At 33.3% G+C, this 15,864-nt stretch overlaps 2 protein-coding genes across 32 annotated transcripts in view; both read left to right on the forward strand.

Annotated features, from left to right (window-relative positions):
* The window catches only part of LOC18587186 (putative disease resistance RPP13-like protein 1), a 93,272-nt gene extending 78,704 nt beyond the window's left edge, over positions 1-14,568 (forward strand). For 2 of the 5 annotated variants that reach the window (XM_088810752.1, XM_088810757.1), the window contains 3 exons: positions 13,597-13,968; positions 14,073-14,197; positions 14,286-14,568. The gene's annotated coding sequence lies outside the window, so the exon portion shown is untranslated. The remainder of the gene's footprint in view (positions 1-13,596; positions 13,969-14,072; positions 14,198-14,285) is intronic. The other 3 variants (XM_088810758.1, XM_088810754.1, XM_088810753.1) reach the window with 3 other exon arrangements.
* Positions 5,645-14,568, forward strand: LOC18587200 (putative disease resistance RPP13-like protein 1). 27 transcript variants are annotated; one of them, XR_016028916.1, is made up of 9 exons: positions 5,645-9,966; positions 10,806-10,934; positions 11,893-11,967; positions 12,544-12,706; positions 13,399-13,478; positions 13,592-13,674; positions 13,827-13,968; positions 14,073-14,197; positions 14,286-14,568. XR_016028916.1 is itself a non-coding variant. In XM_088810759.1 (2 exons), the coding sequence occupies exon 1, from the start codon at positions 5,834-5,836 to the stop codon at positions 9,932-9,934; it is 4,101 nt and encodes a 1,366-aa protein (XP_088666885.1). In that variant the 5' UTR covers positions 5,645-5,833; the 3' UTR covers positions 9,935-9,966; positions 10,806-10,935. The 27 variants fall into 27 exon arrangements, 1 of the variants encoding a protein (XP_088666885.1); XR_016028914.1 differs by having other exon boundaries at positions 13,924-13,968; XR_016028915.1 differs by having other exon boundaries at positions 13,597-13,674.
* Positions 14,569-15,864: the final 1,296 nt, after the last annotated feature.

Below are 15,864 nucleotides of genomic sequence, written 5' to 3' on the forward strand. Positions count from 1 at the left end.
TCATGTGCAGGTGAGTTTAAGTTGAATGTTGATGGTAGTTCAAAGCACAATTTTTAGAACGCTGCTGGAGGAGGACTTCTTCGCGATCATACTGGTACCTTGATCTTTGGTTTCTCCGAAAATTTTGGATCGTGTGATTCTTTACAAGTTGAATTGATGGCTCTGCACAGGGGTCTTTTGCTGTGTACTGTATATAGTGTTTCTAGACTTTGGATAGAAATGGATGTGAAAGTAGTGGTACACATGATTAATGAGGGTCATCAGGGATCTTCTAGGACTCAGTACTTGCTTGCCTCTATTCATAGATCCTTAAGTAGTATCTCTTTTCGGATTTCACACATCCATAGAGAGGGAAACCAGGCAGCAGATCATCTTGCGAATCAGGGGCATACACACCAAAATCTGAAGGTATTCTCACAAGCAGAAGATCAGCTCAGAGGTATTCTCAGATTAGATAGATTTAATTTACCGTATGTTCGTTTCTAATAAATGTAAAGGAGTAGTACTCCTACTTTATTTTTTCTGCTTAGTTTCTCTAATAGAATTTTGTAAAATGGACGTGTTTCAATTTTATGACGACAGTTAAAATATAGTCATAAAATGAAACACTCCATCCTAGGTGCTTTCTTTTCTACATTTTCTGTTTCAAATTCCATTCTAGTTTATGGTCTCCATGTAATACTAAGGAAAATCTATTTTACTGTTGCATCAAAAGATATGCACGTAAAATAGTTTTCCCTTACTCTAGGTTTTTTTATGAATTTTTCCTACAATCATGTAACTTGGAGGTACGGTTTATGCCCCCCTCCATTGTACTTTTACTTCGTTATTAATAAAATTTAACAGGGTAGCTGGGTCCTGCGTGAATTTTCAGCATAAAAAAAAAAGTACTATTGTCATGTGGCATTAATATCATCAAAATGACACGTTGACATACCACATGGTATAAAAATAAAATATAACTTAAATGTTACTTATTTTCTCTTAAAATTGACGTTTTCTTGGATCTTATCTTTAATTTTTTTTACTGCATTAAAAAGCTCTGGTGTAATGTTTTGGTATTGCAAGAGAAAATTATACACAATAAATGTATATTAAGTTCAATGTTTTTTAAAAAATAAAAAATACCTTGATAAAATCATTATTTTATTAATTGATGTATAAATTAATCAATTATTAATTTATCGATTAAATAATATCTCGATTAATAAGTAAATTTTAATAGTCCCAAGAAGATTAATTTATAGAGATTTAACTATATTTTATATGTAATTATTATTTAAAAATAAATAAAAAATAAGTATTCAAATAAATAAAAAGACAAGATGAGAAGTACACTCAATAAATGGTTTTTGTTTGACATTATCAAATTTTATGCTATGCATTTCACAATTGCATCATGTGCATGTCTCACCCGTAAAATTGAATAAAATGTTTTAATTCGTAAATAAAATAAAAGATAAAATAAATAAACAAGAATTAGGAAAACATAAGAATAAAATTAAAAAGTTAACGTTAATAGAATAACATATGATTAAGTGGTACTATTTGCGGAACTGGAGTCCCGGAGGTGCTAATCCTTCCTTGTGTGTAACCGTACTCCCAAACTCAACTCTGAAATACGTAGACTTAGTCTTGTTCTTCAAGCGATCTTAAAATTAATTTAAGATTTTGTCAAAAAAAAAAATTTTAATAGGTGACCAATCGCACTTAAAAAAAAAAATTGATAGTGACTCCCTTAATTTTTCACGTCTAGCGGTCGGGTTTTCGGACTTGCACGCTACAACAATAGGTACCCAAGGAGTGATACCCGAACGCGATACGGGTAGTGAAATCACTATCCGAACTTATCCCAAATCCAATATAGGATACCCTAACCCTATATAATCAAGTCGAGTATCCACGACTACCTTGTAACAAGGTACCCATTGCCATCCTTAATAGGATAGCATATTTAGTCCTCCATTACACCCTCGGTAAGTCACCAAAAATACATATTGTTATATTAATTCTTAATTATTAGATATTATAACAATTTTTATTAATTTTATTAATTTTGCAAATGTGAAATATGTTATAAAATTAGATTATATACCAACTTGTATCTAATGTTCTTAATGATCATTTTCTCTTCTCATCACACCCGTGCCATTGCTTGTTGTCAAAGACATGTTGTCACACCCTTGGTTTTAATCTTATTGGGGCAACTTCCAATCTTATCGTAATGCTATCAATGTTATTTCTATCTATAAAATTTTTGTAAAGTTTACAGTTTTCGTAAAAAAACCTATTTTCATTTACAAAATATTGGTATGATATAGATATCAGTAACTTTATGAAATCACTTCCTTACCAACAAAAAATCCTTATTTATCAATTCTTATTCACCAATAATGTTTATTTATCACATAAGCTTTTTCTTTTTACAAAATTACATGTAAAAGTAAAATTATAATCGCAATCAAGTAGTGAAATTATAGTCACAACCAGCCTAATGAAATTTAGCATGCAACAAATTGAGAATTAAGAAGCAAGAAGCAAGGACGGACATATGAAAAATCTTTAAAGGAGAGACTCAACAACATTAGCATTCACCCTTCGTACAATTCCAACGACATATTAGCTAAACATAATTCTTCAACTTTTTCTTTTCTTGCTTGATGTCAATGTCACGGTCTACATTTTTCAACCCATGTTTATATACTCAAGAACTATCTTATTTCTTATTGATATAAAATCCGTAATATTAACTTATACTTTTAAGCTAGGTGTTAGTTGACCTTTTATCCCATGATGTATAGGAATTTTTGCTTTACGCAGAACCATTGATGTCCTCTTTTAATGATGTTTGATGAAATTTAACGTTGATCAAGAAAAAAAATTTGTATTTAACCCAATTTTATATGTTGTTTTGCTACTTATTTAGTTTATTAATTTATGCTTGAATTGAATGTCATGTTAATTTCGATTTGTATTATGTAACTCCCATTATAAAATAAAAAGAAAAGAAAAGAAAAGTAAAGATAGACTTAGGGAAGTAAATGAATATAATATAATCACCTTGGGCACCCATTTTTCCTCTGAAATCAAATCAGTTGCAAGAGAATGCTACGGTATGTAGTCATAAAATCTGTAAATAAAACAATAGAAAAAAGAGCTGTTTGTTTGCTTCTACTATCTCTGTCGATCTCGACTTATTTGTATGAAATATATTCAAAGCAACACACTAAAATTAAATCATTCGACTGGAGTCAAAAGATTTTTAGGAACATAATTCAGTCAATTAATTGCTCTATCAAAAAAGCATAGATGTTAATTATGTTTTCTCAATCACTAGAACTTAATCTCTTCAGTCTAATGATCTAAAAGAAAATGAATAACTTCATTTTTTTTTCCTAGCAATACCTTCGAGGGCAGATGTTCGTAATTAGAAGAACCACAGCCGACTGCAAGTTGCTTAAATTATCTAATTCTGAGCATAAGAACCAAATAAAAAGACAAGATGAGACTTAAAGCTTGTAGGACCATTCAATAAATTCAGTCCTTTCAATTCTTAGAAGTTATGTAGGGATTATTACTCTCATATACCATGGGAAATTACACATAACCCTTTCCCATTGACAGCAATGGGAAAGTACACTGTTTTCCATCCACGGCCCAGTTGTCTCCATCGGCGACCTGCTTCTCTGTTCAACTGCTGAAGCGTAGGGACCCTACACTGTATTCGGTCTAACTTGCATTATTCAAGATGGCCCTCACTTGCAGTAACGCAGTGCTTGTTGCTTAATCATTATTAGTTTATTATTCAAGATAACGTTTCATTATTTGAAATAAATTTATTTACAAAGTAATATCTCTACTACTAGAATCCTAAATTAGGATTTAGTTTAAGTAGAAATTCTCTTATCAATAGTCGATGGAAATGGATAAACTGCTTATAAGCTTGCAGTATTTGACCATTTGATAAAACTAATTATTATCTTTTATTTACAAATAATTAATTTTATGTTTTTCATTTATATGTAATTATTATTTAAAAATAAGTACATAAGTATTCAAAAAAAATAAAAGGACAAGATGGGTCTTAAAGCATTAAGGGGCCATTCAATAAATTTGGAGAGGAAGCTATAACAACCCTTTACCAACCCCTATTCAATAATATTTTGGTCTGTGTTTATTGGTTCTTTCCTGCTATCCAATGCGTATTGAAAGAAAAATTCAATAAATTTGGAGAGGAAGCTACAACTACCCTTTACCAATCCCAATTCAATAATATTTTGGTTTGTGTTTATTGTTTCTTTCCCGCTCTTAAGGTAATACATTAAATTAATTCTTCATTATTATTAGATTGGAGTATTAATCCTGATTTAGAGTTTTTAACAACATTTAGTAAATTATCCAAAAAACAGAAAAACAAATTCCTAATTTTCTTTATCCATTGATGTCATTGAAAACAAATATTCATTGGAAGAAGTAGGTTGCAGCATGGAGAAGAAGTTGCTCTTGTCTAAAATTTTTGTATATTCGTAATTTATGTTTTGGATATTTATAGTTGAAAGTAAAAATGACAAGTAAGAACAACTTTTTTGGATTATTTTTATTTTTATGTAAATAAAATTAATTATTATCTTCTATTTATGAATAATTAATTTTGCACTTTTAATTTTTTTTTTATTTTATGTGTAATTTTATATTTAAAAATAAATAAAAAATAAATATTCAAATAAATAAAAAGACAAGATGGGTAATAAAGGATGTAGGACCATTCGATAAATTTGGAGAGGAACGTACAGCTACTACCCTTTACCGACCCCAATTCAATAATATGTTGGTCTGAGTTTCTTGGTTCTTGACTTGGCGTCAACTCCAAAATAATATTATTTTCTAACTAAATCCCAAGAAAAAATTTAATTATAGTCAAATAATTTCATATATCACATATTACATCCATAAAAAATTTTAATAACCAAACCGATTAATTAGTTTAAAAGTTTTAGTTTAATACTTTATGCATCTAAATATTTAATTCAATAATATGTTGGTCTGTGTTTCTTGGTTCGTTCTTGCTATCCACACATCTTGACTTGACGTCAACTCCAAAACAATATTCTTTTCTAATTAAATCCCAAGTAAAAATTTTAATTATAGTCAAATAATTTTCATATATCACATATTGCATCCATAAAAATATTAATAAACAAGACAATTAATTAGGCTAAAAGTGTTAGTTTAATACATTATGCATCTGAATATTTAATTTAATAGTAATACATGTATCTGCTCTCAAAGAGCAGAGTTTCAATTTTTTTTTTTTTTTGTATTATTGATATGAAACAAGATTTATCTCATTTGTAAATACAAATTTTAATTATATTGAATAATTTTCATCAACTTTTTTATAAATTTATATTATAAAATCGGTTATATAGAATTGAAAAGTTAGTTTTCTTCTTATATGTAATTATTATTTGAAAATAAATATTCATATGCTAGAACAATTCACAATTAGTGTAAATATTTAATGTATCATTATTGAAAAGGATCGATGGGAATGCACAAAAAACTTTCCAACCAAATTAGGCCCAAATAAAAGCACAACGCTTGACTTGACTTGACTTGCTCAGCTTGTCTAGAAACTGGTAGCTCTTCACAACCACATTAATTCCCTATGATTTTTTCTTTAATTCGTATCATCACCCAACCTCAAAAATCTAGCAACCGAATTAGATCCAGAAACAGTTTCCACAATCCATTTTTCTTCTAGTCCAATATCCTTCTCTTGGATTTTCTCTCTACTTCAAGTCTCTTGATTCCTTTCTCAAACATATTGACCATGGCTTTCGTTGCAGAGGCTGCTCTCTCTGCTTCCTTTGACTTGTTGTTGGCCAAGATTTCCTCTTCCGACTTCAACTTTGTCACTGAGAAGCGGGTTCGCGAGGAGATTGAGAACTGGAAAAAGACATTGGAGACCATCCACGCAGTCCTTGCTGATGCAGAGGAGAAGAAAATGAAGAACAAGGCTGTGAAGATTTGGCTGGCTGACCTCCAAGACTTGGCTTATGACGTCGATGACATCTTGGACGAGTTTGCCACTGAAGCTTTGGGGCGTAAGTTGATGAAAGCACATCAGGCCAGCACTAGTAAGGCACAAAGATTTGTTCCTACTTGCTGCACTAGTTTGCATCGAAGTTCAATCATGTTTAACTATAAGATGATGTCCAAGATTAAAGAGATTACAGGAAGATTGGAAGATTTAGCAACACGAAAGATTAACTTGCAACTAGTGAATGATGTTGGAAGGCCCATGACACAACCAAGAAGCAAGCCAAGCACTTCTCTGGTGAATGAAGCTACTGTACGAGGCAGAGACAAAGACAAGAAGGCAATAATTGATCTGCTTTTGAGGAAGGATGGCAATGATGCTGGAGTTTCTGTGATTCCCATCACCGGCATGGGAGGGATAGGCAAGACAACCCTTGCTCAGCTTGTCTACAATGACAATAGCATACGAGATTATTTTGATCTCAAAGCATGGGTATGTGTTTCTAATGAATTTGATGTTATTAAGACAACGAAAACAATTTTAGAATCAGTCACTTCCCAGTCTTGTAATAAAAATGACTTGAATTCGCTACAAGTCGAGTTAAAGGAGAATCTATCGGGTAAGAAATTCTTGCTTGTTTTGGATGATGTTTGGAATGAAAACTACGATGATTGGACGAAGCTTCGATCTCCTTTTGATGCCGGGATTACTGGAAGCAAAATAATCGTAACAACACGTAATTCTAATGTTTCATCAATTATGAGAACTGTTGCAGACCACTCATTGCAAATTTTATCAGTTAATGATTCTCTCTGTATGCTTGCTCATCATGCATTAGAAAGAGGGGATTTTACTGGGCATCTAGACCTGAAAGAGATCGGCATGGAGATTGTGAAGAAATGTGGTGGCTTGCCTTTGGCCATTAAAACTATCGGAGGACTATTGCGCACTAAGGTGAATCATGATGCATGGAACTACATATTAAAGAGTGATATTTGGAATCTACCTGAAGAGAAAAGTGACATAACTCCAGCTCTATGGTTGAGTTACTATTATCTTCCTTCGCAATTAAAGCAGTGTTTTGCATATTGCTCTCTAGTCCCTAAAGATTATGAATTTAAGGAGGAGGAAATAGTCTTATTATGGATGGCAGAAGGTTTTCTAAATGGAGCAAACACTAAAAGGAATATTCAAGATTTGGGTAGCAAGTATTTTGAAGAACTAGTATCAAGGTCATTTTTTCAAGCATCTAACAAGAATGAATCCCAATTTGTAATGCATGACCTAATTAATGATCTAGCTCAGTTCGTTGCAGGAGAAGTATATTTTAAAAGGGAAAGGCATGATGATATGAACGGTCCAATTAATCGCACTCGCCACTCCTCTTATATCATTAGTAGTTATGACGGAGTCCAAAAGTTTGAGACCTTTTTTGAAGCAAAGTCTCTACGAACCTACCTGCCCTTTAAGATGATGCAGCAATGGAGATGCTACTTGAGCAATAACGTTCTCAATGATTTACTGTCGGCATTAAAATGCTTAAGGGTGCTCTCTTTGAAAAGGTACTACATCACAGAAATTCCTTCTTCTATTGGAAATTTGAAGCATTTACGCTATCTAAATTTCTCTTATACCAAAATAAAAAGTCTCCCTGATTCAATATGTAGTCTTTATAATTTGGAGACTCTTTTGTTGAGGTATTGTGAGAATTTTGAAAAACTACCCCTAAAAATAGGGATTTTAGACAACTTATGTCATCTTGATATGACTGATGCAAATTTAATAAAGGAAATGCCAAGTGGAATTGGAAAATTAACAAATCTTCAAGTGTTGTCTAATTTTATTGTGGGTCAAGGTGATGGATTGAATATAAGAGAGATGCAGAATTTGTTAAATCTCAAAGGTCAGCTTTGTATTTCTGAATTGCATAATGTGGATGAAGCTCAACATGCATGGGAAGCTAAGCTATCTAGTAAGTGTGACCTTGATAACTTAGAGTTGAAGTGGAGTGCAGATTTCAATGAAAATCTTAGAAAGAAAGAAGTTGAGAAAGAAGTGTTGAACTCGCTTCAACCTCATAAAGATATTAAAGAGCTTGCCATCAAGTATTATGGTGGAATAGAGTTCCCGGATTGGGTGGAAGATGATTCATTCATATATTTGCAAGTTTTAAGACTTGAATATTGTGAAAATTGCACATTCTTACCAGCAGTTGAAAAATTACCACTTTTAAAACATCTCTATGTCAAGGGGATGAGAAGTGTGATTAGTGTTGGCAATGAGTTCCATGGAGTGAATGGGCCAAATGTATTTCCATCATTAGAGACCTTGCACTTTGAAGATATGCCAGAATGGAAAGAATGGAAACTTTATGAAGTTGATGAACAGGGTAAGAAATTTTGTTGCCTTCGAGAAATATTTATTGAGAATTGTCCAAACTTAGAAAGAACTTTGCCTGATCAGCTTCATTCTTTGGAGAAACTTGTAATTCGTGGGTGTAAAGAATTGGTAGTTTCAATTTTGAATCTTCCAATGCTATGTGAAGTTGAAATTGATGGATGCAAAGAAGTGGTGCTTGGGAGTTATGATGATCTTTGGTCAGTTAAAAAAATCAGTCTTTCAAACATTTCAAAGTTTGCATGTGTAACAAAAGAAATGAAGATGGTAGAGTCGATGAAAGTAGAAGTTCTCGAAATTAATAGTTGTGAGGAGCTGACGTCTTTGTGGCAAACAAAGTGGGGGTGGTTGGCGCCTTTGAGATCTCTTCGTACTTTAGTGTTTGCAAATTGTCCGCAAGTTGTGTGTATAGGAGGAGGGTTAAAGGAGGAGGCAAAAGAAGAGCTTGTGCAATTAGAAATACCGTGCAACATTGAATTTGTGAGATTAGCATATTGTGAAGGGTTAGAGAGATTATCGAAGACCTTTCACAACCTTACATGTCTTACAAAGTTAGATATTGAAAAGTGCCCGAAATTGGTTTCACTTTCAACGGACAACTTGCCTCCAACTCTTAGGACTTTGGAGATTTGGAGTTGTGAGAATTTGGAATGTTTACTGGATGACAAGGAGAATATCAATTTCAGTAGCACATCTCTTCTTCAATCTCTTGCTATTAGACGCTGTAAAGCTCTAAAATCATTATCATGGAGTGGTAAGTTACCCGTGCAACTTAAGAAGTTGCTTATTTATGAGTGTCCAGAGCTTGAATGTTTAGCACGGGAAATTGGGGATAATACTTGTCTTGAATCTATTTCACTCTCCAATTGTAGTAATATTACATATTTACCCCAAGGACTGGACAAGCTCAGCCGTCTTCAACAGATTTCTTTAAGGGGTTGTCTAAATCTTGTCCGTCTCCCAGAAGCTCTGCCCAACCTCCACCATCTTCAACATTTGTCTATAAGAGGATGTCCAAGGGTGCAAAATTCCATCGGAGAAAGGGGTTTCCCTACCAACCTAACTTCCCTTTCGATTGATGACCACAATATTAGTAAGGCAGTAATGGAGTGGGGATTGCATAGACTCACCTCTCTTACAATTCTCCACATTGATGGTAGTAATTGCACAGATGCGACGTCGTTTCCTCAGGAGGAGATAGGAATGAAGCTGCCCCCTTCTCTCACCAATCTTGCTCTCAGAAATTTCAAAAATGTAAGAAAGCTATCCTCCGACGGCTTTCAAAACCTCACCTCTCTTCAATCTTTGTCGATCTTCAATTGCCCAAAGCTCAAATCCATTCCCCGAAAGGAAATGCTTCCCTCGCTTTCGCAACTAGAAATTTGGTACTGTCCAGTGCTAAAGAAAAGGTGCAAAAGGGATAAAGGAAAACAATGGTCCAACATCGCCCACATACCTAAAGTAAGAATTGATGGCAGATTCATCTACGAATGATCAAGAGGAAGAATCAGAGCATGTCAACTTAGGTATTTTAATCCTACAACAAATTACTATTTTAACTGATTTTTTTCATGTACAAATATATCTACACAAACCATGACATGGGCGAACATTGAAATTTTTTTGCATTTAATTCTGAAATATTTTAGCATGAAATCTTGTGGTTCCTTGTTTATTTGTTTTAGCGTCGATAAGTTGCAAAGGAGTAACTAACGTGTTAAAATGGAGATGGCAGGAATTATATTCTGCATATGAATTTGAGTTCCAAAAAAATTAAAATGTGATTTAAAATTCATTTCGAGAGCAATGGACAAGTATTATGCTAACTCATGATCAGTGTAGAGATCAGATAGTTGAAAGCTATTCAATTAATTATGAATTCTGGTTTTTAGTGTGAAGGTTTTGCAACTTTCAGAATATTGTTCCATGGTTCATAAGAGTTTCATAATCTGATCTCACTTTTTTGAAGGAATTTCATTGCTTTCTTCATTGTGATTAATTTGATGCAGCTTGCCTATAACTTATATCTTGTTTCTTCAGTTTCATATTGTCGGGTTTATTCTTGTAGTGATCGTTTATTTGATTTTCTATCTCACCTTCTTTGTAATATGAAATCAGTTAAAATTCCAACTTTCTTTCAGGAGAGCGTTTATTTTGTGCATGATTGAGTCTGGAAATTGTCTTCCTCTTTTGTAAAAGGGGAACAATTTCCAAATTTTGAGACTCATTTTCCATTGACAACCAAATGTTTTTTTGTTGACCATCCTATTTTCCAAATATCCAAAAATGTAGAACTAATTTTGTGAAACAAAAACAATCTTAGTTGAAGCTGAATTCAGAATTAAAACCAATACTTTTATGGCAGGTTTGGTAGACATTAAGAAGAAGCTTCTTAGCATTAGAGTATGAGCAGGCTTGAAATCCATCTCTTTTCCTCTTAATAAATGGGGTTGCAGCTTTCACTTCACTCTGCACATCCTTCAAGCCACTACAGGTGAGAACAACAATTAGAATTTTTCTGATTTCTGTCTCTTTTGTGTATATGCATAATTAGTGCCTTCATTTCATATCTCCAAATTATGTTCATTGGATTTGATCAAAAGCAGTATAATAACTGTAGCCAGCCCACAAGATGTTCTAACAATTAATGTTATATGTTTATTGTTCTCTGCTTCCTTGTGCCAGGTAAGCATCACAAGTATTTGAGAATCACTGTATTAAGTTTTTTCCTACTCCACACTAACAACAGAATGCTTTGGCCTTGTATGACAGGATGAACAAAACTCATGATTTTGTATCTCATACCAATGCCCTTAGAATCAATGATACAAAGTTTTTCAGGCAGCATGTGAGTGTATCATGTTGAAAGAAAATTAAGATTTTGGGTTCAACTATGATTCTAAGTTGGGTGTGTGTGCACTAGTGGATTTCTTGATCCTTTCGTCCCCAAAATATGATATTATAGATGGTCAGTGATGTTGATTCAAGAATGTCCAATTCCAAAGAGTTGATGCGTAGAGAGCTGTATAGTGTAAGAAATTGTTGCCAACCACCAAAAGTGATTTGATGGAGGAATGGGTGGCTATGGGAAAAATGGATTAGAAAGAGAGCATCTTAGTTTAAATGAACAATTAGGCATAGTTTCTATGGATAGTTCACATTTGGTGTGAGATTGTTTCTTCTTAGCACATTCATGATGAGCTAATTTGAATTCACAATGAAATTATTTAATTATGGCCTTCTATACTTAGACCTATACAACCCTGGGATGGGTAAAGGATTAAATATATGAATGCTAAGAGTTTTAAATGTCATAGAGAAAGCAACTCAAGTTTCTTCCATTTTCTTTTTCATTGTTTAACTTTTATATTTCTGTTTTTCTATTTAAGGTTTTCTCTTACAGTCAATATCTGTCTCAAGTTTTAATTAGTATGCTTTGTTTTAACTTTAAGGTAGTCTTTCTGCTGCCTGGTGGAAAAGATGTGAATTGAAGACTTATGATCCATTGTTGCCAAGAAGATAGTCAGGTAACTTAATACTTAAATGTTGACTTATTAGAATGGATATAATAGGAGTTATACTCTGCATTTGAATCCAAGTTCCAAAAAGTTAAAATGTGATTTCGAATTCATTTCAAGAGAAATCTGTAAAGTTCCACCAGAATTGATCTTGAGCTATTCGAGTGTAAAGTTTAACCTCTAATAGTTTCTAGCTTATAAAACTAGTTGAAAGTTTAACTTACATTTTAAGAGCAATTTGTAAAATTCTCATATAAAGGCTTTCTTGTTGGGAATTTTGGTTTTTAATGTGAAGTTTTTGGAACTCACAGAGAGTTGCTCCATGGTTCATATGGATTTCTTATTCTGATCTCACTTTTTTAAAGAAAATTCAATGCTTTCTTTGTTGTGATTAATACAATACAGCTTCCATATAACCTATAGCTTGTTTGTGTGGTTTTATATTGTTTGTTTTGTTCTTGAAATGATCTTTCTCTGATTTTCTATCTCACCTTTCTACAATATGAAAATCAGTTATAAAATTCCAATTTTCTTCCTAGAGTTATTTTCAATCTGTTTTATATCTCACCATGCACTCTGTTTTAGCTACCATTCATAGATGACATTCCATGGGTGGCAATGAACGTTTGGATGCTATCTTTTCCACAAGAGAGAAATAAAGCTTCCCACCTTCATTCACCTTGCGATGAGAGAAATAATGTTTGGAGTAGTTCTTACAAAAAGGCTTTCAAAAGATCTGCATATAGAGGTATGGTGGCTGTTTTTACTTTTGAAATATATTTTAATAAAAATAATCTTTTTGCCCCAAAAAAATTGAAAATAACTTTTAATGAAAACAATGCTTCTGTCCCCATTGAAATTTATCAAAATTTGGAAGTTAGACCATATGAATAAAAATCTCTTAACACTAATCATGCATAGTTAAGTGAACTTTTTCTTCACAAGGGAAAGCACTATATATATTAATGCTTCATATTACCTTTAACACTTGAACCAAACCTAAACAATGTTTCATAAATTTTAGCTTTACAATCAGCTAGATAACTTTGCCCCCATCAAGATAAAATTCTGCATTTTTCCCTGTCCTGCCTTAAAAATGGAGAATACTTAATTGCCAGTCATTCATCTCTTTTCAAAAGGAGTGCTTTGTTCAGTTTGTAGCTAAATATTGTACAACTGTTCCCTGCTGAATCAATTGTTAAAGAGTCAGATAGCTCTTTTCAAAATGAGTGCTTTATGTTGATATTGATGATTGATTTATTAATTATGTATAAAAAGAAGCATGAAAGCTCTTAGGTAATACTTCCTGTTTTCCTCCTATTCACTGCACCATGTCTATTTAAAATTCCTCTCTATCATTATTAATAGAATTCTTTTTCACTTTCAAACAGTTAATTAAAGTTTTATTATTACAAAGTGCTTCTCATGTCAAACGTGCAGGAATTTGAGTGTGAATTATCTAAGAAAGAATGAAATTCAAACCTTTGGATGTAATTCATTGACAACAATTAATACCAATGGTAAGTTTTCAAAGGTCAATTTTTGAATGCATCCTTAACAGAATAAAGCCTTCCTCCTAATTATCATGAATGTTATTTTCACAATTCTCTGTTTCTTTATCTTAAATTCTAAGCTTAGATACTTTGATTACCAACTTTTAAATAATTTAGTGGAGCGAAGAAGATGATCCAAATGCATTGTGAAATTGGAAGCCAGGTAACTATATACTAATTCTCATGTTTTACAAAATATCAAGTAAAATAGAAGCATCATAATAATGGTCTTGTATTCAATATTGAAATTCTAAAATTCAACATTTCATTGAACTAAACACTAAGGTAGTCATGCTATGGTTTTTGATAAATCAGGAGTATTGTGGCAAACTTGGTATATATTAAGAATAAGATTTTTAGCATTAGAGAATCAGCAAGCCTGAAATCCATCTCTTTTCTTCTTAATGCAAAGGCTGGTGCTTTGACTTGACTCTACACTTCCTTCCAAGTGCTATAGGTGAGAACAACTACTAGAAGTTTTATGAATTCTATCTCCTTTGTGCATATGCATAATTAGTGCCTTCATTTCATATCACCAAATTATGTTATTTGGCTCTTCAGGAAGTATTTGTTTCTGTCATCATTCATTGGATGTGAGCAGAAGCAGTATAATGACAGTAGCCACTCCACGAGATGTTCTACCAATTAATGTTTGATGTTTGTAGTTCCTTGCTTGCTTATGCCATGTAAGCATCACAAGTATATGAGAATTACTGTGTTAAGTTTTTTGCTACTCAACACTAACAACAGAATACTTTGGCCTTTGTATGACAGGGATGAACAAAACTCATGATTTTGTATCTCATTCTAATGCCCTCAAAATCAAAGTCGGAAAGGTTTCCAGGCAGCATGTGAGTGTATGTTTGGGCACTAGTGGATTTCTAGATCTTTTCTTCCAAAAAAACTCATCTTATAGAGCACCCTTAAACCATGGGCAGTGATGTTGATTCAAGAATGTCTAATTCCAAAGACTTGATGGTTAGAGAGCTGCATGGTGTAAAGTAATAACCGACTGCCAAAAGTGACTTGATGGAGAATTGTGTGGCTAAGGGAAAAATGGATGAGAAAGTGACCACCTTAATTTAAATGAACAATGAGGCGTAGTTATGGTGTTTTAACGACTTGATGTGCCTCCAGTCTCCACAGACAGTTCATACTTGGTGAGATTGTTTCTTCATAGCTTGTTTTATAAGGTGATTATTGATGCTAGAAATTTAGCTTTTTATTGACAACTTCACGTCATATTGTTTACTTGTACTAGAGAAGACTTTTGTAATCCTATTATTTTGAGTAGTGGAAGAATTTGAACGGACTATGGTCCCGTGGTTTTTCCCCTTACCAAGGGGTTTTCCACGTAAAATCTGGTGTCTCGCTTTTATGGGCCGTTGATTATTTCATTTTTTTACATTGATAGCTAATTATGAATTACTACTTTAATTATCATACAATGTATTTGACTTTTATAAAGAGGGATAAAAATTTGGAGTTCTGGTTGTCCGGTTGTAATGGTAGACTGTAAAGACACAATGCTTAGTGCTACCTTCTTTTCTTGGTTCTACTGATTAACCTTGAGGAGTGCTGTCAAAGGAATATATTCAATATGGTGGGTGTGGAGTTCTATGAAGAGAATTGAACAAATGCATTTCCATCATTATAGATTCTTCAATTCCAAGATGTGCTAGAGTCGAAGGAGTGGAATCCTTACCAAGTTGATGAGCAAAACAGGATCTTCACTTCCCTCTATGATCTTTCTGTCAAGAAATGCCCGAGTATTGAGATGTCTACTAAGTTGTCTTCCTTGCTTGGAAACACTTGTGATTCCTGATAATTGGTAGTTTTAATTCCAAACCCTTCAAGGCTGTGTGAATTAGAAATTGTTGGGTGCAAAGAAGCGTGACATGAGAGTTCTCTTGATCTTTGCTCATTCAAAAAAAAAGTCTCTCAAACATCCCAAAGTTTACTTATGATGTTAGGCTTAACAAAAACTAAATTTCTTCCAATTGGTGGTCGTCGGAGAGCTTACTTACTTGATGCAGAACATCGGGGGCTGGTTAGCTTCTGCAGGTTTAGGCTTCAACATGTCAAGGTATGGAGTTGCTGAAAGTTGGCCTATCTTTCATCAAGTGGCCGCTTACTCGTGGGGCTTAGACACCTGCGGATTGACCTTTGCCAAATGCTGGAGTCTTTTGCACAATTAGTTCACAATAACACTTGTCTTGAATTCATTTTCATCAGCAGGTGTGGAAAGATTAAGTACCTACCTGATCATGACTGGTATTGCTATCTCGAAAATTAAGTACCATTGGTTCATTTCCTTTATTTGGCACAAGACTATCAACTGTCATGCCAACAA

Source organism: Theobroma cacao, chromosome 10 (genome assembly GCF_053813885.1).
Source record: "Theobroma cacao isolate CCN51 chromosome 10, ASM5381388v1, whole genome shotgun sequence".
Lineage (NCBI taxonomy): Eukaryota > Viridiplantae > Streptophyta > Magnoliopsida > Malvales > Malvaceae > Theobroma > Theobroma cacao.